General features: G+C 37.2%; 2 protein-coding genes across 3 annotated transcripts in view; one reads left to right on the forward strand and one right to left on the reverse strand.

Annotated features, from left to right (window-relative positions):
* LOC144955948 (gamma-tubulin complex component 3 homolog) overlaps positions 1–5,135 on the reverse strand; it is a 39,141-nt gene extending 34,006 nt beyond the window's left edge. Inside the window, exons 1-3 of the mRNA XM_078886210.1 lie at positions 4,903–5,135; positions 1,964–2,009; positions 170–228 (exon numbers count right to left, since the gene is read on the reverse strand). Of these exons, the coding sequence (XP_078742336.1) occupies positions 170–228; positions 1,964–2,009; positions 4,903–4,993 (196 nt within the window). The 5' untranslated portion in view covers positions 4,994–5,135. The remainder of the gene's footprint in view (positions 1–169; positions 229–1,963; positions 2,010–4,902) is intronic.
* A 321-nt stretch (positions 5,136–5,456) lies between these two features.
* Positions 5,457–24,628, forward strand: part of LOC144955858 (conserved oligomeric Golgi complex subunit 3-like) — a 42,171-nt gene continuing 22,999 nt past the window's right edge. Inside the window, exons 1-12 of one of the 2 annotated variants that reach the window (XM_078886073.1) lie at positions 5,457–5,665; positions 8,207–8,359; positions 9,199–9,260; positions 10,108–10,273; positions 10,978–11,052; positions 12,318–12,413; positions 13,984–14,115; positions 17,623–17,741; positions 19,845–19,971; positions 20,813–20,904; positions 22,265–22,404; positions 24,245–24,405. In XM_078886073.1, the coding sequence (XP_078742199.1) occupies positions 5,501–5,665; positions 8,207–8,359; positions 9,199–9,260; positions 10,108–10,273; positions 10,978–11,052; positions 12,318–12,413; positions 13,984–14,115; positions 17,623–17,741; positions 19,845–19,971; positions 20,813–20,904; positions 22,265–22,404; positions 24,245–24,405 (1,488 nt within the window). In that variant the 5' untranslated portion in view covers positions 5,457–5,500. The remainder of the gene's footprint in view (positions 5,666–8,206; positions 8,360–9,198; positions 9,261–10,107; positions 10,274–10,977; positions 11,053–12,317; positions 12,414–13,983; positions 14,116–17,622; positions 17,742–19,844; positions 19,972–20,812; positions 20,905–22,264; positions 22,405–24,244; positions 24,406–24,628) is intronic. The other variant, XM_078886071.1, reaches the window with a different exon arrangement.

Below are 24,628 nucleotides of genomic sequence, written 5' to 3' on the forward strand. Positions count from 1 at the left end.
GCAAATTGCCATTCTCATGCTACAGCATCGGAACCAGAGTTCTGCAATGATTGTTATCATTCAGTCACTGACCAGGTTCATCATCACTTTCTGGGTTGTTTTTTTTTGGGGGGGGGGGGGGGGTTTACGAGAAGAAATATAGGAAAAGAAAAAAAAAAAAACAACTTACACTTTTTTTTGACACTCTCGGCAATTTGAAATTCATCAATGTGACTGTGTGGATGGCTTCTGTAAAATAAAAATGAAACAAACAGTTTATTGATCATGTCTCTTTGCAGGCTAATTGCACATTGAGATAATGCATTAGCTAACTCATTCTACCTATTAGTTTTGTCTTATGTCGAGAACATTTAAGATTGGAATACTTCACATACTACAGTGGTTTCCATGATGACGTCCAAACCTGGATTGATATCTTAAAAGAACATAGAAGTGTAACCGAACGATACTACGAGGGCTCTTTCATAATTAACCGAAAAATGCCTGTAAAATCCGCGTTTTTTATGCTATCAACAAAATTCTTGCACGTGTTCATACCTTGACTCGTCCTTCATTTCTCTACGTTACAGCCAAGTCTGTCGACACACTTCTGCCAACGCCGCACCATGGAATAGATACCCTCTCGGAAGAAATTTCCGTCACGGTTTTGTAGCCATTTCCGCACATGGTCAACAAGCTCTTCATCGACATCAAAGCGCTTTCCTGCCAGCTCACGTTTCAGTGGCCCAAAGAGGTGATAATCAGATCGTGCGAGGTCTGGACTGTGTCGTGGGTGTGGTAAAATCTCCCATCCATATTTCTCTAGCCAACCTTGCGTCACTCGTGCTGTGTGGGGTGTAGCGTTGTCGTGTTGCAAAATGACCCCGTTGGTCAACTGCCCTGGGCGTTTTCTGCGAATGGCCTCCCTAAGCTTGTCAAGAGTTTGGCAGTACCTTGCAGCATTGATTGTTTCTCCAGGTCGTAAGGTTTCGAACAGAATAACACCACGACTGTCCCAGAAAACAGTTCCCATTATTTTCTTTGCTAACCGCATGACTTTGAATTTCTTCGCGACAGGTGAGGATGGATGTTTCCATGTCATCGAATCTTGCTTTGTTTCTGGGGTGCAATGGTGCAACCAAGTCTCATCACCGGTGACTATGCTGTCAAGAAAAGTCACATCATACCCTAGAAAGTCTCCGCCGGCGTTGGCAGTATGCCCGTGAACCCTGCGTGAGCTCTTGCTTCTTCTCAAAAGTTCCCTGCAGATGTCCAATCTTTGTTCTTTATGATTGTCTGTCAATTGCTTAGGAACCCATCTTGCGCTGACTTTTCTGTAGCCAAGTTCATCAAATACAATTCTATGGGCAGAAGTTTCCGAAATTTCAAGACTGCTTGCGATTTCATGAAGTTTCAACCTCCTGTCTTGACGAATAACCTCATCAACTCGCTTCACATTGTCTTCTGATGTCGCAGTTATCGAACGCCCTCTCCCTTCACTGTCTGTCAAGTCGGAATGGCCGGCTTCAAACAAATTACACCAGTGATAGACTTGTGTACGGCTTATAACATGCTCACCATATACACTCTGAAGTTCTTTATGAATTTCGGTAGGATTCAGACTTTTGGCGTTCAAAAAACGTATGACAGCTCTGATTTCCTCCTTTGACCAAGTTTCAAGGTGGGCCGCCATCTTTAAAATCGTCTAGAAATTCATTGTGCAAAATGATGCACTTCATAATTTCTGGGAATATCCGTAAGGAAATAAGGAATATCATGTCGTTTACAGAATTAAAAAATCTCCACTGGTTGCTGAGCAATGGGCATTTTTCGGTTATTTCTGAAAGAACCCTCGTACTAATACTACTACTACTACTAGTGGTTTCCATATATTGAGCCTACACAACTTCAAACACAATTGTTCTGGAAATGGGAATGTGACCTAAATAACAAAATTAAACTTGTAAACCGTAATGAGACTTACCCGGATAGGAAAGTTGAAAAGCGTATAAAATGTGGAACCACAGCGTCTGCAAAATATCAAATGGGTAGAAATATAATTATAATCCAAATCCATTTCTCAATCCTTGCACGTTTGCCTTACATTCGATACATGAATGTGTCTGTGAATTTGAGAGACCTTCCATAAGCTACTACATCCCAAGTATTCTTGTTCTATTGTAGGGGGTTTGGGAGGGGAGAAACTTTTCTTTTTTTTTTCAAAGTCTCCCCCCTCCCAAACCCCCTACACTAGAACTTCTAGTAGGGGGTTTGGGAGAAGGGAGACTGTAAAAAAAAAGTTTCCCCCCCTCCCAAACCCCCTACTATAAAACAAGAATACTTGGGATGTAGTAGCTTATGGAAGGCCTCCTGTGAATTTGACTCGACCTGTTAGTAGCGATGTTTCACGAAATTTATGCAGCTTTAAAAAAACAAACAAATAGATTGACGAATTCATAGTTCAAGGCCCTACATAGCTTCATTCATACTGCAACCACCATTGAGTACAGACGATACAAGTTAATTTGCATTTAACTTTATTTTATGTATTGTTGTGCTGATGAAAGGTTTGTACCCGAAACGTCCATTGTCTGTATCGTTCCTATACAAAGCCTCACCATTTTCACTCTTTCGTTAGTAAATAAATTGAAAAGGATTTACACAAAGGCAGTTTGTCTATATTAATTGGAAGGAAAGAAAAAATTCTGCTAAACCAATTTGGGTTTATTGCTTTTACTTACTATTAAGTCATTTGGACTGACAATTCATATATGTGCAGCTATGTAGTCTACAGTCTTGTGGCATGACACTCGCTTTCGGATCGGAAGGTCCTGGGTTCGAGCCTTGTGCTCGACGCATAGTTGAGTCCTTGGAAAAGGTTCTTTACTAACATTCTCTTACCGTACTCAGGTGTAAAATGAGTACCTGGCCGTTAACAGCGGTGTCTTTGTCCAAAAAATTGTAATATCGCCATACAGACGGCATGTCCCGTCCTACATGTTAAATGTTACTGTTGACCAGGGCCCCTTTGTAAAGGGCTTTGAGCACATTTTGTGGATATTGCGCTATATAAAACTCAATTTTTAAAAACATAATTTTATCCCCCCCCCCTTCTCTCTCAATGTGTGTGTTGTCAATATTAATAATAGAACTTCTTACCATAATTATAAGACCTTTAGAATGTGAATACAAATGATAACAAATATATCAAAACATATGGGAAAAAAACTTGATGAAATGATGGTAAAATTAAATAAAATTAAGCAATTGGTATTTTCAAAATAAATATATTAATAATAATATCGAATTTTACAAGAAAAGAAATATACTAATTTTTAAATTTTAAAATCAAACCTGTAGAATGCCGATAAAAAAGTAGGGAAAGTGTGTATTCAAAATAAAGACAGAAAATAATAGTACTGAAAATATTTTACGGACTAAATATAAAATAATAAATAACTAAATTCAAAGATACTGATATAATGAATATGAATATATCAATATCGCCGGGCAGCCATGAGAAGATAATGAAAACATGCCATTTCGGAGCAGAGTTAAAAAGTGTCTGCGCATAGATATAGAGCCCTGAAATTTGGCATGAATAAAGTTTAGATGTTATTCTAAAAAGAAGCGTTTTTATTTTTAAAACACACACTGTAAATAAAAAAAATAAACGCTTTTGAACTTGAACATTGCCAAATTTTAACTTCATAAAGGCACTTTGATAAAATTTTCAAACTCAAAATATCTTGATTTGACTCAGTCAGGGGATGGGACTTGAAAAAACATAAAATTTGATACCTTATTTGTTTCTCTACGACCTACGGTTCCAGAGTTATTTATATTTTTCTACTGAAATTTGTTGTCAACTTTACAGAGAGAATCTGTGATCTCACTGCTGCCTCAAACCAGCATCTCGCGGCGATCGGGAAATTTTGAGTCTGCAGTCAACATGGCCCACTTATTGTTTTCAGTAATTTTGTTTCAATTAAAAAATAAATGGCAAGTGTTAGATATCATTTTAAAGGTCAGAAAATAAGCTTTATTTTCATATAAATCATTTTCATGTATGGAAAGTATGGAAAAAATTAATGATAAATGAAAATGGGAAAAAATATGAGGTTTTTGTCCTAAAAAGTGGGGTTGGTGGCGGGAAAAATAAAATAATGAGCGAGTGTATCAATTTTGATGAAATTTGGCAGAGATGCTCTTCAATTAATTGTCTATCGATGTATGAAGTATAATTAAAATGTATCCATAATTTAAAAAGTTCTTATAATTCAAAAATGTATAAATTTTTATTACATAAGTTTTCTGAGAAATACAATCAGGAATTGAGAATGAAATACACCGTTAGAAAGCTTGTTTTGTGCCCTTTATAATGATACCAAAATTAGTCACATAGGTTCACAAATAACGCCATGGTGACCAACACGGTAAAGGGTCAAAAATAAAGTTCCAAAAAACGAGTTTCACCTTACAGTGAGCCTATCGGCGGCCACTGGACTGGAGTTATCAAAGTGCCTACTTCATAAATATAACTCCTGACATTTTTTAATGGATTTTTCCTCTTTTTTAATTGAACCTCAATAAACGCGAACGGCAATTTCCAGTCACAACTTTCCTATGGGCGAGTTGGGTCACAATTTGAGTGCCACTGCTACTACTACTCACCGATGTCTAGTCACCCTGGGCGGCTCGTGCCTGTACTGTAAATTGGCGCTAACAAAAAAATGTGATGAAAACGTTGAGATGAGATCTTCGCCTAATATTGATAGTGGGCACTGCACTGTATCAAATATTAAAACCTCCTTACAGTTAAATTTTAAAATAAAAAATAAATCATTCAACATTCATATCCTCCGTCTCTGGTACTGGTATTCCTCCGAATTCCTCGGTCCTCTCACTCACACTCTCACCCACCTGAGCTCAATCCTGTTAACTTGCAACATAATCTTTGAATGTCAAGTTGAGTGCGAGAATCCTCGGGAACCCCAGGTATTCTAGACGCCATTACCTGTTGTTGTTAATTATCATAGATATAACATCTATCAAGATAAAACAGCATATCTATTATCAAGAATCAAATCTGTTCATGTTTTGAATCAAAAGCAGTAACTAGACGCCATTCATTGGTATCACTTCCGGTTCACCGTGCCGACCTATTTGTCGAAAAGAATGGACACCGAATCGTTAAGATTAGAAAATAATAGTTTCAGGAGCTATATCTTTCACCTTCAACTTATATATATATATAATTTTCTAAATGAAAACTCCCCTACGTTACATAATAGATTACAAAGATGGAGATGGAGTAAATCTGACTCATGAATGAACAACACATTCATTCATGTTCATTCATGAGTCAGATTTACTCCCTTTATCTTTATCTCCATTTTATTGACTCATTTAGCCAAAGAACATGCAGAAAAACGATGCTGACTTGTGCCAACATTTATAAACGAGAGACTCAAATGAACGTTTCTATCTTACTTGGTGTTGTGTTGTTGTGATCGCCAAAATGGCTGACACGTCGCAGTCGGCAATCTCTGCACAACGTTCAGTATCAGAAAGACTAACCTTATGGGATTCTAAAGTCGATGCTAAAGCACCTATATCAGCTAAACAGAGGGATTTGCTTTTGGAAATAGCTACCATCACAGCTGAGCGACCTTTGCCAAGGAATGTGAGTGTCCATGGATGTCAAAATAAATCAAGTTGCGGTTTTGAGTCTGCTGAGACTGAGAGTGAGAGGATTCCTCGGCCGTTGGCCTATAGTCCTTTAACTTTAACAATATTTAGAATTAAAATTACTATTACAATTACTAGGAACCCATAACCTATTTGTCTCGCACGTTCACTTTCAGGAAGACGTAGTGTAGTCCCTTTTGAGCGAAGTAATTTTATTTAGGTAGCGTCAATTGCCAAGGACCTTGACAATTGTCAAATCGTCAATTGCCAAGGACCGTGTCAGTTCATCAACTACGCATGTGTCCTTTTAACTGCCACGGAGTACCTTTAGTGTCACGAAGTGATGCATTGCCACAGAGTGATGTTATGTATTAATATTAATTAATACTCTCTTTTACTCTTCTTTCTCTCTCTGTGTCATTTTCTCTTTTTATTTTCTCTATCACACACACTCTCTCTCTGTCATTTTCTCTTTTCCCTCTCTGCCATTTTTTCCTCTGTGTATGTATTTCTCTGTCATTCCCCCCCCCCCCCCCTCTCTCTCTCTCTTATATTTCCTCTTTTTGTTACGGACCTTGCCAGTTGGTAGATCATCAACTATTTACTATTAATGCCACGGATTGATCTTGTTGCACAAATATTTTACGTTCATTATTCCGTATTAAGACGATGTACAGTATATTTCCTTTAAAATAAAGGAAATCTTACTTTTCTCTTTTAATCTAGGACATCTTGGCAGGGATTTGCCACTTCGTCCTTGTTTCCCCCCCCCCCCCCCCCCCCCCCCCCCCCCCCCCCCGCTGAATCCGAAATCAACAGTAATTTTTGTTTGATATTATCTTAACTCATCTTGGAATTCGTGAAAAGACATAAAAATTAAAAACAAATGCCAACAAGTGTTGACTTGATCCTTTCCACAACGATTGACAAGGAATGAGTGAATGGCGAATGGAAGAAAAGAAAGTGACCGGGTTCGAGATTCGTATGCGCGCAAATCGAGGCTCGACTGAAATCACCACATGCAGCTGATTGAGGCCCGACTGAAATCACCACATGCGGCCGAAGAGTTCCAATTTGACTCCTTGGCAATTGATGAACCGTCAACTACCAAGGACTCACTCCTTGGCAATTGACACTTCCTTTTATTTATTATTATTTATTAGAATTAGAATGAGAATGTTCGTTGTCGTAAGCCAGAGCCAGAGATGCCAGTCACCATTGCCTGTGCCTGCTCCTAATACTGATAGGGACCGCAAGCCATTTTTTAGAATTGAATGTATATGGTCATATCATACACCAGGAGAATCGTTTTTTAAATCCCCATTCATTCATAACTTTTAACGAATTAAAAAAATCTTCTTATTAATTATTAAGAAAGTTATGCCATGCACTACGTACACAGTAAACGGGCACCTAGCCTCAGGATCTACATACACGGTAGCTCCGGTAACTGGTTTGCCGCTGCAATACAAGCAATGGATGGACCTCGCTCTGTATGTGTGTGTGTGTGTGTTATTTAAAAAATCAAACAATACAATATAACCCATTAAAGGCGAGATTCAAGGTTACCATCACGTATGTTACTGTTACCGTGTACGTAGATCCTGAGGCTGGTGCCCGGTTAGTAACGAAAATAATGATACCAATATATCTGCGATATTCCTCTTTATAACCAAGTTTTGCTTCTTTAATTGAACCCCCCTAAAACTTAGTAAAAGCGAAAGGCAATTTCCAGTCATAACTTTCCGGGCGAGTTGGGTCACAATTTGACTCCCACTGGTGCTGCTCACTAAACTGCCTAAAGTTACCGTGTATTTTAAGTCAAATTAAGTTGGTAAATATTTCCTGCCATTTCCTGACACTCAGGAGTTTACTATAAGCTTAACTTTGAGAGATATCACAAAAGCAACTACTATGAATTTCAACCTCTCCTAAGGATTATGATTTAAAAAAAAAATATTCTAATGTCTTTGATTTGAAGGCCAGCATCCCATATCTAGCTTTAAATAAGACCACTAAAAAACTAAAAGTTCTGCATTCCCAAATATTGCCGTAAAAGACTAAGGATGAGTAAAGTAAATAAAAGGTAGTCCTTCACAGCCAGTAGTCTCTTTGATTTAGAGTTTATTCCAGTTTCTATTGCATGAAACGGACTATAGCAATTGCTTGTTACCTTTTGGATCAGATGCTAGAAGTAGAAGTCTATCTCAAAGTACTTTCCACCAGATCTAACAGACTCGGGTACCCTGTCAATAACTGACAGGGGTGTCAGAAATAAATCTCAACTTCATCTAGGATTGTTAGATATCTGTTCCGTTGCATGTGAATTGAGCACTCTACCAACTGAGCTATCGAGTTCGAGACTTCCAAATTAAGACTAAGACTTATTAAGACCACCCTTTAAAAGCCCAAATTATATTTGAAACGCACACTCACACTCATACATACACTTACACTTACACATATTATTTTCTGCTGCTGCTTCGAAAATTCCAACTTTTACTTTTATCTGTATTGTAATTCAATTTTCTAACAGCTTCCAGAGGATGATTCGTCAAGCTTGACTCCACTCAAACCTTTGAGTCCTGAAAAAGATGGTGGTGGTGGTGGAAGGGGAGAGTCATCACTCAGTACTTTTATCAAGGATACTAAACTTCCTGAGGGAAACAAGATTGAAAATGCCCAACAGGTTGTTCTTTTTTTTTTTTTTATTTAAAATTTGTATGATTATTATTATTTTTTTTTAAATTTTTTTTTTGAGGGGGGGGGGAGGGGGGTCAGATTACATTTTTGTCTTTTGTCTGTCATATCTTTTTCTTTATCTTGCAATTGATAGACGGGGGGGGGGGGGGGGGGGGGGGGGGGGGGAAGATATCATCCTTACTGTCATCTTTGTTTGAAATTTTGTTCTAAGCTGATTAACTATTTAGTGTTTCTACATGGAAGTTGCTTGCCTAAAAACGATACCAGGAAATCAACGTCATCATGTGGTTACGTCTACTCATTCTGGTTCTCCATCTTCAGCTAATCTCATCATTTCCTTCAGCCATCCTGCCCTCAAACATCCTATTAGAAAGTCTGTTCATCATAATTCCCCGATTGCCATTCTTCTCATTGTTTGCCACCCTTCATTCTTGCCATCATTCCATCTTCAGGTCTAGTCCTTCCCCTCGGAATGTGTCCACAAATGTTCATTTTGCCTTCATATTTTTTCATAGTTGTCTTCTCATTTTAAAAAATAGAATGCTAGTCTATCGCAAAGTACTTTCCGAAGATCTAACAGACCCAGCTACCCAATCATTGCAGGGTGGATAGAGGAGGGGGGGGGGGTTGAAAAAAATAAATCTTGACTTCGCCTGTGATTGATCTCAGTCCCTTTGCGCATGAAGCGAGTGCTCTACCAACTGAGCGATTGAGACGCCCCTTATTCCTCATTAGTTTTGCCAATTCCATGTCTTTATTTTCATAAATAAACAGGTTTTAATCCTTGTCACGGTGATCAATTTGATTTTATTCTATTTCATCCAGTTCTTTTCATGGTTTTCCCACCTGGAGGAAAGTCTGGACAGAGAGGATGGTGGCCTGTGTCAGTGAGTATGGGTTTTTTATGGTTTTTTTTATGGTATTAGATAATAATAATAAATGGCATTTATATAGCGCTTTACCCCATTGTCGCAGGCTCGAAGCGCTTTACAGTGATATAAAACAAAACATGTTACAGTAAGACAAGTTTGATGGAAACGTGATACGAATTCAATTTAACAACAACAAAATATGATAATAGTATTGCAACATTGTATATATTGATAAAATTGCCTTATTTTAGTCAGAGTTTCTCATCTCAGCTGTAAGACCCATGAAGTGGGAACTTGTCATACTTTATGAAGTGATAAGTGGACAAGAACATTTATTTGTTGCTACCCTTTGGATAGGATGATTGTCCATCACATAGTGCTTTGACCAAATCAAAAAGACCAGACTACACAGTTACTGCTGTATGAAAGAAAAGTCACCCCCCCCCCCCCCCTTCTCCTCCCTTTTTTCCTCTATGTATGATTAGTTTTTATATTTAGAGGGGAATGGTCTCATGAAATGAATATCTTCTTTTTAAAGATATTCTTTCGTCTAATATTGATTGACAGCATCTTTATCTTAGGCAAAAATGCTCTGCGCACAACCAACATGACGTTCTCTCTGGTCCAACTGGTATCTCGTCTGGTCCAATTGATATCTCGTCTGGTCCAACTGGTATCTCGTCTGGTCCAACTGGTATCTCGTCTGGTCCAACTGTTATCTCATCTGGTCCAACTGTTTCTCCCTTTTCATCTGCATTTCCAATGCATCCTACACCTCCTTCTTGCTTATATCATCTACTATGTTCTCTTTAGGTTGTATAACCGCACTTCTCTTTTTAAAAAAAATAATTTCTCTCACTAGGCAATATTCTGATGAGCTGTCTGCTTACAGAGATCAGTGCAATGCAGTCCTTGAGGAAGTGAACACCTCCCTGGGTTTCCTACAACAATTGTACAGTCAGTATGTCCATGTATCTACCAAGACCAATACCTTGCACGAGGAGTGTGAGCACTTGCTAGCTGAACAGGTGTGGTATTTATCTGTTCGTCAATTTTAAGATGTTTTATCTTCCTTGCATCATAGAATTAATGCCTCGAGCTATCCTTTATGTCCTCTGACTATATTCGGAATTCAGACTACCCAGTTTTGGTCAACAATCGTTCTGCCAATCTTCTTTAACTCACTCAATCCTAGAGATTTTTGCTACTTTTCAAAACTGGAAAACAATATATAAAAAATGAGCAAGTGCATAGATCATTTTTATTCAACTACCATTAACATGTAAACATTAATAATATTAGCTTTGATACCACGCCTATAATTTGTCTCATAAAAATGTACTAAATAGGCATGGGGTAAAAGTAACCCCGGGTATACTACGGATGTAGTCGGTGTTAGTATTGAGTGAGTTAATCCCTTGAAAAGTACCTAAAAAAGTTATAAGAAAAAAATAATTTGCTGAGCAATTTGATCCGACTGTGCTATTTTTAGTATCTGAGACCTTGAAAAAAAAAGTGTTATATTGATGAAGTCTAAATGCCTCGTGTTGTGTAAATTTTATAATATTTTATAATAATACGTGTCAATTTTTGTTTGACTATCAACTTTTTTCTTTTTTTTTTTTCATGTGGAGGGGGAGGAGGAAAGTTTGATTCCATCACATATTTTTGCATACGTTATCAAAGTCAGTCATATCTTATGTTGTTGATATATTATTGTTCTAATATTCAGACTCATTTGATGGATACAGCAGAGAGCATCACCAACAAGTTGTCGTACTTTAACGAGCTGGACAGTATATCCACAGTAAGTTGACAAACACACACACACACACACACACCATTCGTTGACTTTGACGGTGTCTTAGTTTTGTAAAGTTTTATTTATTTTGTGTGAGTGGGGGGTTGTTTTTTACTCTTTTTTTTTTTTTTAAATTAGGGGGGGGGGGGGGGGAGATGGTAACCTATTAGTTCTTTTACTGAATATAAGTAAATGTACTTAATCCTTTTATAAGACGTTTCTTATTTCAGTTATATGTATGTATTTGCAACAAGCGTGCTGCTTTTTCTGATAACTCTTCAAGGTTTTTTTTTTATAATTTTGAGTGGGGAATTTTTCAAGCCTATTCAAGAATATTTGTATAGGGAATGAGATTAGCGGAAGAGTAGCGTCCCTTGATTGGACATCACCCATAGTCTGTGACGTCACCCATAGTCTGTGACGTCACCGGCGGAAAAGTTATTAGAGAAAGAACGTCATGTTGGTTGTGCGCTTCCGGGAGGACGAGAGACGCATGCGCACAACCAACATGACGTTCTTTCTCTAATAACTTTTCCGCTGGTGACGTCACAGACTATGGGTGATGTCCAATCAAGGGACGCTACTCTTCCGCTAATCTCATTCCCTATACATTTTGTCTACTTTACTTACCGGGTGATTCTATTATTCGATGTAAAGTGTATCTATTTTACCATAGCAGATTAAAGTGACTGGTCTGCAGTTAAAAGAATGGGTTTATAGGTAGAATATGCCTGACAAACAACGTGTTACATGATGAAAAGATCTAAAACCCTGTGTTAGAAATGCAAATATACAAAGCAATCCCTCCTGAGTGAAATGCAGTTTCAATTTTCAAAATATCTTAGGGTCTTACTTACTTAATTATCCGTACCGGCGACCACCTGAGCTGTAGCCCTTTGGTCTTGTACCATGACATAGAAGTTAGACGTCTTTTGTAATTGTTCCAGGAATTTCAGCACACTAAACCCTTGAAGTTCATTTTTTTACTTTGGGGGGGGGGGGGGGGGGGAGGCTCTTATCTCTCTTCGCAACATATGACTCCTTTTATCAGAACGTCTCGCATAAAAAAAATAATATATGAATGGAAAGGGTTGATTTGCAACTGACGATTATGCCAGAAAAGGGGAATTGTGAGCAGTGGGATGTTTGTATGACTTAAGTTGTAACATAAATCATATATTATAACCAACTGTTAACTGATAATAAAGTATTTGATGGTCGTTGATGAAGTTTACTTTTTACTGATTCACGTTCGTTATTTTTTTTTCCAGAAACTCAATCGACAGACGGTGAATTTAATGAATACGGAATCGTTGATTCCACTCCTATCCAGGATGGATGAGTGTATCCTCTATCTCAAAAGTAATGTAAGTACATTTCATTTCTCTTTGTCTCTGACTGTTTTCCTCCCAGCTAGGACTCCGGCCAGGGCCAGGACAACACCAAGTAATCTCATGCCAAGACAAAGACAGAAAGCATGTTGGTAAGCAAAATTACAAAAGACATATCCCCTTCCTGCCCCCTATGTCAACACCCCAATGAAACAGTAACACACCACTTGCTTGAAGACCTGAGATGCACATTCCTCCCATCAAATCCAAGCATCAGTAACACACTTTATTGTCGCCTGGAACAACTACAAAAGACGTCTAACTTCTACGTCATGGCACAAGACCGAAGGGCTAGAGCTCAGGTGGTCGCTGGTTCAGATAAGTTACAGATTTGCTCATGGGTTGGGTTCCTAACCTCCCATAGTGGGCAGGGGGGTACATACTGTGTCTTCTATCCCCTTATATCTGTTTTCCAACATGCTTTCTGTCTTTGTCTTGGCATGACATTACTTGGTTTTGTCCTGGCCCTGGCTGGAGTCCTAGCTGGGAGGGAAACAGTCAAATGCATAGTTATTGTTTTGGGAGATGATATTTTTTTACTTGTAAATCATCTCTCTGTTATGTGTTATTATATTTGTTATTTTTGATGTATAATGCAAACATTTGAGTGTATTCCTCTTTGTTGGATTTTGTGCTTGTGTCTGGATGAGACTTATAGGTGATCTCAAACTAAGTACATTGGTAGCATGATCTTGGAATTGCATCTGATCCCTATTTGTTCCCAGTTCCCCTATGTCTTACTCTTTCTTGGGTGCTTTAATTGTAATTCTAGAACTTTTTACTATCCCATTTTCTTCCTTTTTACTGGCACTGATATGACCTTAATGTGTTGCAAGCGCCGTAAAACCCTTAAAAACTAAAAACTAAACAGAGACCCTCAGCCAAGATTTCATTTGACTTAACCCTCTCCTTACCACCTACAGCAAAATCGTCACATTTGTTACAACACAAGATAGGACATTTTTCTTATTCAGATTTATTTTGTACATCAAACAAACTTTGAAGAATGATCTTTGTTTAATTAATATAGAAGATAAATTTGTTTTGTGGAGAGCTTGTTCCAGTTTAAAGAATCAATTTTTATGCTGGGTAAGCCTGACGCCATTTTGGGAAAATACTGAAAATGATCGGTAAGGAGAGAGTTATAGATCACGTCAAACAAAATATCTGCTTACGTCTTACTTATTTTTTAATGTAAGAACTTTTGATTCCTAATGGAGGCCACGTAACATACACATTACCGAACCAACTCATTTTAAGCGGGGGGGGGGGGGGGGGGGGGGGGGGGGGGGGGGGAATAGCATTAAAATATTAATATACAAAAAGTGTACCTAGTGGATATGCAATGTGTGAAATGAAAATTTGTTTTTTAATTTTAAACAAATTTATTTCCTGATTTCCACATTTATTTCTTTTTACTTATTCATAAATTTATTTATTTACTCCAATTTTTAAATATTTTTTTACTTTTTAATTTCTCATTTTCGTAATTTATTTATTTTTGCTTATTTATATATTTATTTGTTTGTGTTTTTGTTTTTTTCAGCCAAGATACAAAGAGTGTGACGTATACTTGGCCAGGTTCAGACAATGTCTGTCCAAAGCTCTCAGTCTCATCAAGAATCAAGTAAGCCACGTGTTGACGACAGCTACACAACAGGTGCAGCCCGACCCCAAGGTGAGTATCGGTTTCTGTTGTCCATGATCACATGAATTGCATCTGAAAGAATAGAAAATAGTGATATTGATTATGAGTATAGCATAAAGACACGTTTCCCTCTTCATTCTCCATGTCCTCTTTCTATTCCTCCTCCTGATACTGATCATTGCTGATGGTTTTCCTCAGATCCAACCGTGGAAATCCACGATTTAGGATTCCAGAGGAGGAGTTTTCTCCTTTTAAAAATTACATTTTCTCGAAACAATTTGCTTGCAATGAGAGAGTTATGTGTGGTGGAACACACAGGTGCAGTTTCCCACTCTCCAGAAGTTAGCTTGAGTATCAATGATAGTCTATCATCTCAATTGCTTTAAAAGTGGGGTTTAGTGCAGTAAAAATGGGGCTTAAAGGCAATCGTTCAACATTTTCCTACTTTTTCACTTTTTGTCACCATTAGCACTAACTGATGATGATTATAATAATATAGATGATAACAAGTTTTCCTTAAAGGTCACATGCCTAAACTCTTGAGCTCGAGGAGCGTTGATATTCATATTAAAGCAGCCTTCAGGACCATTTGACCCATGGAGCAGACGGTTATATCCGTTTATGTACTGTGAAACAGACAATAGCAATTGATTACTATCCTTTTGATAGTACTTTCTGCCAGATCTATCAGACCCAGCTAGCCAATCACTAGTGGGTGGCCAGGGAAGTCAGAAAAAAATCTCGACTGACCTGGGATCGGTCATGGTCCCTTTGGTTGTGAAGCAAGTGCCCTACTAACTGAACTATCGGAACTGCGATTCATATTATTGGGATCAGTCATGGTCCCTTTGGTTGTGAAGCAAGTGCCCTACTAACTGAACTATCGGAACTGCGATTCATATTATTGGGATCAGTCATGGTCCCTTTGGTTGTGAAGCAAGTGCCCTACTAACTGAACTATCGGAACTGCGATTCATATTATTGGGATCAGTCATGGTCCCTTTGGTTGTGAAGCAAGTGCCCTACTAACTGAACTATCGGAACTGCGATTCATATTATTGGGATCAGTCATGGTCCCTTTGGTTGTGAAGCAAGTGCCCTACTAACTGAACTATCGGAACTGCGATTCATATTATTGGGATCAGTCATGGTCCCTTTGGTTGTGAAGCAAGTGCCCTACTAACTGAACTATCGGAACTGCGATTCATATTATTGACACAAAAATATAATTGGTAAATGTTTGGAAACTGAATTTTCATATTTATAACCCGCATCCTCAATCTGTTGTTAGTGGGTTGAGTCAGATAATGAAAAGTAACTCCCATAGTGGGCAGGGAGGTACTTACTGTGTCTTCCATCCCCCTATATCTGTTTTTCAAAATGCTTTCTTTCTTTGTCTTGGAATGAGATCACTTGATTTTCTCCTGGCCCTGGCCAGATACCCTGGCTGATGGGGAAACAGTCAAATATATAGTTTGAATTTTGGGAGATGATATTTTTTTTCCTTGTAAATCATCTCTCTGTTATGCACTGTATTATTTTTGTTTACATGTTATATATATGATTTAGAAATATTTGAGTGTATTCCTCTTAGTGGGGATCTGTGCTCTTGTCTGGATGAGACTTTAGGTGATCTCAAACTAAGTACTTTGATGGTGTGCTTTTGGAATCTACTTCTGTTTCCTATTTGAACCAATTCCCCTTTGTCTTACCTTTTCTTAAGTGCTTTAATTGTAATTCTAGAACTTTTTCCTATCCCATTTTGTCCCTTTTTACTGGCGCTGATATGACCTTAATGTGTTGCAAGCGCCGTAAAACACTTAAAAACAACAAAACAAAAAAACATGAAAATTAAATATGAATATATGACTCTATGAAATATGGATTAAATATTAGGCTTCTAGTGAAGAGTATTAGTGTATTTTTTTTAAACTGAAAAATCAAAGTAAGTGAGATGCCACCCTACTATGAAAATCCTCCATCTCTAATATTAATAGGACAATTCTATTTTACTATCAAAAGTTCTCAATCTGCAGAACATGCCTCTCACAGTGAGGCAAAAGGCGCTGTACCTGTCCAGTCCCAGGTTCAACTCCCATAGCTGTAGAGTTTGTTTTTTTTTTCTCAATTCCAACAGATCTTTCTCTAGTGGAATTCTCTATCTTCCACAACCAGAAACTCTCCAACTTTTAACTCTTTCAAGTCCAATTTAAAGACTGAAATGTTTAAAATATCCTTTGCTTAATTTAGTTTAATGTTTTTCAAATTAATCTTTCAGTGCTGTACTTTTTATTTAATTTACCCTTTCTGAAGACGTGTTTTATTGTAAAGCATCTTTGAGCATGAATTCATGGATTTTGCATGCTATTCAAATGATTTATTATTATTATTGTTATTAATATTATTATTATTATTATTATTATTATTATTATTATTATTATTATTATTATTATTATTATTATTATTATTATTATTATTATTATTGTTGACTTTTGGCACTTTTCTACTCTTTCCATTTGTTGATGTTATTAACACAAGTAACCACTTGCTCCACTCGCTTGTCTGAATACAGGAGCCACTTGCTCCACTCACGTGTCTGAATACAGTAGCCACTTGCTCCACTCACTTGTCTGAATACAGTAGCCACTTGTTCCACTCACTTGTCTGAATACAGTAGCCACTTGCTCCACTCACTTGTCTGAATACAGTAGCCACTTGCTCCACTCACTTGTCTGAATACAGTAACCACTTGCTCCACTCACTTGTCTGAATACAGTAGCCACTTGCTCCACTCACTTGTCTGAATACAGTAGCCACTTGCTCCACTCACTTGTCTGAATACAGTAGCCACTTGCTCCACTCACTTGTCTGAATACAGTTACCACTTGCTCCACTCACTTGTCTGAATACAGTTACCACTTGCTCCACTCACTTGTCTGAATACAGTTACCACTTGCTCCACTCACTTGTCTGAATACAGTTACCACTTGCTCCACTCACTTGTCTGAATACAGTAGCCACTTGCTCCACTCACTTGTCTGAATACAGTAGCCACTTGCTCCACTCACTTGTCTGAATACAGTTACCACTTGCTCCACTCACTTGTCTGAATACAGTTACCACTTGCTCCACTCACTTGTCTGAATACAGTTACCACTTGCTCCACTCACTTGTCTGAATACAGTAGCCACTTGCTCCACTCACTTGTCTGAATACAGTTACACTTGCTCCACTCACTTGTCTGAATACAGTAGCCACTTGCTCCACTCACTTGTCTGAATACAGTAGCCACTTGCTCCACTCACTTGTCTGAATACAGTTACCACTTGCTCCACTCACTTGTCTGAATACAGTAGCCACTTGCTCCACTCACTTGTCTGAATACAGTAGCCACTTGCTCCACTCACTTGTCTGAATACAGTAGCCACTTGCTCCACTCACTTGTCTGAATACAGTAGCCACTTGCTCCACTCACTTGTCTGAATACAGTAGCCACTTGCTCCACTCACTTGTCTGAATACTTGTCGTCGTTTACAGGATGCTCCAAACATGGCAGACAATGCGTTCACTTTGTTTTACGGAAAGTTCCGTGCCAATGCCCCAAGGGTCAAGACCTTGACAGAGCAACTAGAGATTCGAGTGGACAAGGACAACGAGTAAGTCAAAGGAGACATTTTTTAAAAAAAATATACGAAGTTGTGGCAAAATGTCGATTTCCTGACTTTTGCAACATAAATAGTCCAGTACAACGTTATTTGGAAAGTATTCATGGAAAATTTTTTGTTTTCATCAGTTTGTATCAGTTGAATAATGTAAAATATACTGAAAATGGATGATCTAGCTTCAATAGAATGGCTGAAACAGTTTCTAAAAGGTTTTAAAAATATGTGGGCAGAGTTGATACTTTGTCCATACTTTTTCTACTCTTTAAAAAGCTATGTCTTCTATATATTTGATACTAGATTGTCAGTTTATTTTTCATTATTTGACTCAGAGAAATGATAAAAGCGATTTGGCCCTTTAGTTTTTCCAACTGATTGATATTGGAGTATTTTGGTTGCGAACCTTACAATAATGACCATTTGGCACAGTCTCGTCTACACAAGCACACCTGCCATTTATACAATTATAATCAGTATAATATACATCTTGTAATATACAGATTGTAATATACAGATTGTGTGTTTATTTATTCGTTCTTGTAATTCACTTTTCTTAAACCAATTTTCTTTTTGATGAATAACGGTTTGTATGTTTATTTTTTTTTTTTTTAAATCATAAATTCAATTATCAGCATCTCAATTTAGATGCGATGAGTTACGTATTATTATGACTCTCACCCGGATCTTCAATTTAGTGAGGTGAAAAATACTCAAATGTGACCAATTCACTCAAAATGGTATGCGTCAGTGTGAACCTGATGCTTAACTCACTCAATCCTAGAGATTTTTGCTACTTTTCAAAATTGGAAAAAATGTATTAAAAATGAGCATGTACATATATAGTTTTTTTCAACTACCATTAACGTGTAAACATTAAATACATTAGCTTTGATACTACGCCCATAATTTGTCCTAGAAAAATGTAATAAATAGGCATGGGGTAAAAGTAACCCCAGGTAACATACAGATATAGTCGGTGTTAGGGTTGAGTGAGTTAATATTGAATAAATTAAAGTTAATAAAACTGTGAGATTGAGTAAAAATTTAGATGTTTCATAGGAGAGAATGAATACAAGTTCTTAAAGGGACAGTAATTAAAATTAAAATTCCACTTTTCTTGTTATTTTAATTTAAAAACTTATTTTTAGCATCAGGGTCAATTTATCGTTTTAATAATAAATAAAATAAAAAAATAAAATTCCTTTTATCCATCCCATAGGGGAAATTAGTCTCTAGAGTCTATTCCAAGGGAAGACTGGAATAACCCAGGCGTCAGTCGCAGTGCAGCACTGCAAATTGAGCTAGGACAAAGTGACTTGCTCAAGACCACACACACACTGCGGCAGGTGATCGAACGCGATACCTTTCGGGTACGAAGAAAAGACTACACTGCTGAGCCACGCTGCCCCATTGATGGGTCACAAATGTTTTGAATGAAAGTACAGTGGAACCTCCCGATAACGACATGCCACGGGGACCGAGTTTTTATGTCGTTATCCGGAGGTGTCGTTATTTAGAGGTTTCCTAGATGGCGGACAACGTGGGGGTGTTAAGGCCCGCGGGACCAGTTTTTATTAACCACGCCACAACATTACCATTTTCCCTCTGCGCTTAAGTATCCGCCAACGGCCATACTCATTGGTCGGTAAACTCGCTCTCTCATTGGCTGGCGAAACTCGCATTCTCATTGGACCTAATGGTGGTAAAAGCTGCGTTCTCATTGGTTTAAAAAGTTGCGTTATCATTGGTTCAAGCAGGAATCGTTTTTATAAACTTTGAGTACTCATACTCGGTATTTTTAGTATCAGATATCTACGAAAACTGCCGAAAATCACCAAAATGATGTCGTTATTGGGAGGTTTTATCAAAAAGTGCGTCGTTATTTGGAGGTTTTTTTTAATGATCTTAAATAGAAAAAAAATCGGGACCAGGGGTCAATGTCGTTATCAGGAGGTTGTCGCTATTCGGAGATGTCGTAATCGGGGGGTTCCACTGTAAATTAATTATTTTTCTCCCGTCACTTTCAGATACCCATTGATGGGTCACAAATGTTTTGAATGACAGTAAATTAATTATTTTTCTCCCGTCGTTTTTCAGATACTCTCAGGCGCTGTCAGATTGTCACTCCATCTATTTGACTCAGAGGGAGACTCTTCTGGGTCCTTCTATCACAACCACCATCTCACACCTGGCACAGACAAATAAAGGAGATCATTGTACTTTGGTAAGTGGGAAAGAACAAACCGAGGCTCTCCAGTTATGCATTCAAATCAATAGGGAATGACATTCGCGGAAGAGTAGCGTCCCTTGATTGGACGTCACCCAAGTTGTTAGAGAGAGAACGTCATGTTGGTTGTGTGCATGCCTCTCTCGTCCTCGCGGTCCGCGTGACGATTTGGCGACATGTCAGAATATTTTCTCTCAAAATTTTGAAGTTTTTTTTTTTCAATCCTTGAAGTTTCAGCCTTGCTTAGCAAACATAATCGCGACTGTCTGGAATTTTTTTCCTATAAATTTTACGTCAACCCTCCAGATTTACATTATATAGATCCAATTTTCACCCATATTTCAGTTCTTTTAAATAGTCCTATTAACTTTTCTTTTGATGCTTGTTGGCACTGATCATTTTGAATATTTATTTTTTTCATTGCATATATACCTAATTATACTTACAGCATGTTCATTCCTATGTCATCTATCATTCAGTACACAACATTTAATAAATCACATTATTACTGTTCATGCTGCATGACTGTTCATGGTTTTTTATTGACAGCTGGGATGGTCAGCTGCCAACCCTATTCCATCTAGCTGATTATAAATAGCTTGTGTCATACACATATTTAATTTGTTTGTTTCTTGCAATTCATGGCTATTGTCTTAAGCCGGGATAAGCGATAAAAGTTAAATTAAAAAAAAAAAATACTATGGTGGTTCGATTCTTCTTCTCCCCCACTTACCCCACCCCCTTGTATTTAATTCTTTTCCCTCGGTGTCTAATATCACTTTTACCCGTTATATCGTGCACCAATAAGAGCTCCTTTTATATTTACTTTCATCGTCAGATGCGATCTGGATGTGCCTTCATGGTCCATGTGTGTGAGGATGAATATCAACTCTATTTTAACTTTTTCTCCAAGCCGTCTGCCGCTCTGGAGTAAGTGAAGATTTCATTTGTGTATCCCTCCCTCACTGTTGAAAGTAGTACTTTTAACTCTCTCCTTACCACCTATTGGAAAATCGTCACATTTGTTACGATGCAACCGTCACTTTTCTCGTCCAGATTTCATTTGTAATTCAGGTGTAAAATGAGTACCTGGTCGTTAACAGCGTTGTCTCTGTCCGAAAAATTGTAATATTGCCTAACAGGCGGCATGTCCCGTCCTAAATGTTAAATGTTGCTGTTGACCAGGGACCCCTTGTAAAGCGCCTTGAGCACATTTAGTGGATATTGCGCTATATAAAAGCTCCAAAAAAAAAATTATTTATTTTTGCTATAGCTATAAAAACTTGACATTCTGTAATAGACCTCATATTGTCGAACAATATTACGTATAGCGTGTTCTTGTTGCTTTTCTGTTTGAGTAAGAAATGTCTGTTTTTGTGTTTGGTGGGTGTGAAGTTTTGGGGAAAATTCTGAAAATGGCTGGTAAGGAGATGGTTAAATGAAGAGGCCCTTGTGGCTATGTTGTTTTTACAGGTTTCTGTCGCGTTAAACGGACAGTCGATTTCACGCTTATTCTTATTCTGTTTATATATTATATATATATTATATTTATATATTATATTTAGTCTTATTCTGTTTATATATTATATATATATATTATATTTATATATTATATTTAGTCTTATTCTGTTTATATATTATATATATATATTATATTTATATATTATATTTAGTCTTATTCTGTTTATTATTATATTATAATTATATTTATAATTATATTTAGTCTTATTCTGTTTTACTTGAGCTTGTTGTCAAATTTTTTATTTTATTTCTTTGGGAAGGGGGGGGGGGGGGGGGGGGGCAGTGCTTTAATTTCTCAGGTTAGCAGCTGCTGCTTCTGAAGTCTTTTAACTATCCAGATTTTGAGCTGTGTAGTGAGACACTCAGCTTTTGACCTGCAGGTCAAAGGTTCTAATCCCTCTAGGTCGGTACTAGGTTAAGTCCATGAAAAGTCTCTTTTACTTTTTCACGTTTTCTCACCATAATTCGGTAGACAATGAGCAAGTGGTCGGTAATGGAGTTGTCACTATTGAAAAGAAATTATAACAACCTCTTGTAGACTGAACATTACATTCTGCATGTTCTTATTTTCTGTTGGCTTGAGCTCATTAAATGGTGAAGAAATGCTTTAGTATAAAAGTTTGTTTTGTTTTATTTTTTTTTTGTTTTTGTTTTTTTTTCATTCTGGGAATAAAATGATATTAAATTGTTTCAGTTGCGCCTGAAGGTTCTGAAACAAATAAGTTTGGATAATCCAAATTTTTATTTACTTTCCCTTTTTTTCTGCCAGTGAGATGCTGGAGCGAATCTGCACCAATCTGTACGACGTTCTGCGTCCCCTCATCATTCATATCAACCATCTGGAGACGTTGTCCGAGTTGTGCAGCATTCTCAAAGTGGAAATGATGGAAGAACACGTCAGACTGAACCGTAAGTCAATTTGTTCTGGTTGCCACTCCTATGCGCGGCTGTGTGGTCTAGTGGTATGGCACTCGCTTTCGGATCGAAAGGTCCTGGGTTCAAGCCTTGCTCTGCGCATAGTTGAGTCCTTGGAAAAGGCTCTTTACTCACATTTACTCTCTCACCGTACTCAGGTGTAAAATGAGTACCTGGCCATTAACAGCGTTGTCTCTGTCCGAAAAAAATTGTTACATCGCCTAAGAGGCATCATGTCCCGCCCTACATGTTAAATGTTGCTGTTGACCTGGTACCCCTTGTAAAGCACTTTGAGCACATTTAGTAGATATTACACTACATAAAAGCTAATTTAAAAAATTTTAAAAAATGATCAAAGTCAATTTATTCTATTGTCACTCGATCCTATGTGCAAATTAATTCAGCAAAAGAGACCGGATTTGCGCCAAGACAGTCACGTGCACCGTATGACTCTCAAGACAATGGACGTCTACTTACTTAGATGATAATATTAAATCCCATCTTCATCCAAGGAGATACAATTTATACTGTCGTCTTTGATCTCAATGGCTAAGTAAGGCATCACTCAAATCTACCAGCAAAATAAAGGAAATCCATTTGGTCATCTGTCATGCTATAAGTGTAACAAACCTTAGACAACATACATATATACGTACGTATAGGTAGATATATGTGTATTTTATTTTCCCTCAAAATAAATTTAGTGTAAATGTTGCTGCTCGAAGCTCGAAGAAATAAATAATAACGTGAAGTTGAATGTAAGCTTCAATTTAGTGGTGTTTCATTCATCCTGTTTTGTTGATAAAGGGGAAACCCGAAACGTTCATTTGATCTGTTTTTGTTATTAAATTGAAGCTTACATTCAACTTCACGTTATTATTTATCAAAATAAAGTTAGAAAAATTAAGACTCTTGTCAACCCAGGAAGTCAGATTTGTACAAGATCTTTGTCTTGTTGATTTAAGAAAGCTGTTTCGATCATTGTTTTAAATGCATTAGACCAGATGCAGTATAACAAGTTGATATTAATAGAATATAAAACAGATCCATTGATGGATGAAGTAAAAAATTCTATTAACTCACTCAATCCTAGAGATATTTGCTACGTTTCAAAACTGGAAAATATATATTAAAAATGAGCATGTGCATAGTTAGTTTTATTATATCAAACTACCATTAACATGTAAAAATGAAAAACAATAGCTTTGATACTACGTCCATAATTTGTCTCATAAATATGTAATAAATAGGCATGGGGTAAAAGTAACCCTGGGTATACTACGGATATAGTCGGTGTTAGGGTTGAGTGAGTTAAGAGATTTTAAAAGATTTTCTAGTTTTGATTTGTTATTAATAAAAATAGTTGTCTTATCGATAAGTGTATTACATCATTGAATTGACAATGGGAAGTGATTGATATCTGGTTTGATATAATGGTTTGATGATAGAAGGTTTTTTGAAGTGGTAAAAGGAAGTATGCTAAATATGTTTATTATTATCATCATCGTCATTATTATTATTAATGTTATTATTATCATTATCATCAGAATACTTTACTCACTTTCTGTCATCGTACTCAGGTGTAAAATGAGTACCTGGCCATCAACAGCATTGTCTCTGTCGGAAAAATTGTAATATCACCTAACAAGCATTATGTCTTGTTCTACATGTTACGTGTTGCTGTTGGTCAGGGACCATTGTAAAACGCTTTGAGCACATTTAGCAGATATTGTGCTATATAAAAACTCCATTTTAAAAAAAAAAAGTTTATTGATCAGTAAAGACTTAAAATTTAAAAATAAAAATAGAAAATAAACTCTTGATATTTGTCCAGCCAAAGAGCTCCACGCCTTTGAGGTGGTGTGTCACCAGATGCTGATGGACGTCCAAGAGAGACTGGTTTACAGGACCTACATCTACATCAGGACAGACATCCTGGAATACAAGGCAGCCCCCGGTGACCTCGCGTATCCAGAGAAACTGGAAATGATGGAGGTGGGAAAGAAGCAGGTTTTTGACAATTGCCTCTGATTTGTTTTAGTTAGTCTTGTGTACGTCAGGAACTGAACCTTTTTGGTTTTGTCAAAATTATTCTGTGGTTCATTTATTTGTACGTTATCAAATATAATATAACCTTTTTTTTTCCAGAATTTATTTTTCTTTTAAGACTGGTTTAATTCCCGTTTGTTTTGTTTTTGATTTTTTGTTGTTTTTTTTG

This window comes from Berghia stephanieae, chromosome 10 (assembly GCF_034508935.2).
Source record: "Berghia stephanieae isolate SIO BIC M18660-M18661 chromosome 10, UCSD_Bste_1.3, whole genome shotgun sequence".
Lineage (NCBI taxonomy): Eukaryota > Metazoa > Mollusca > Gastropoda > Nudibranchia > Aeolidiidae > Berghia > Berghia stephanieae.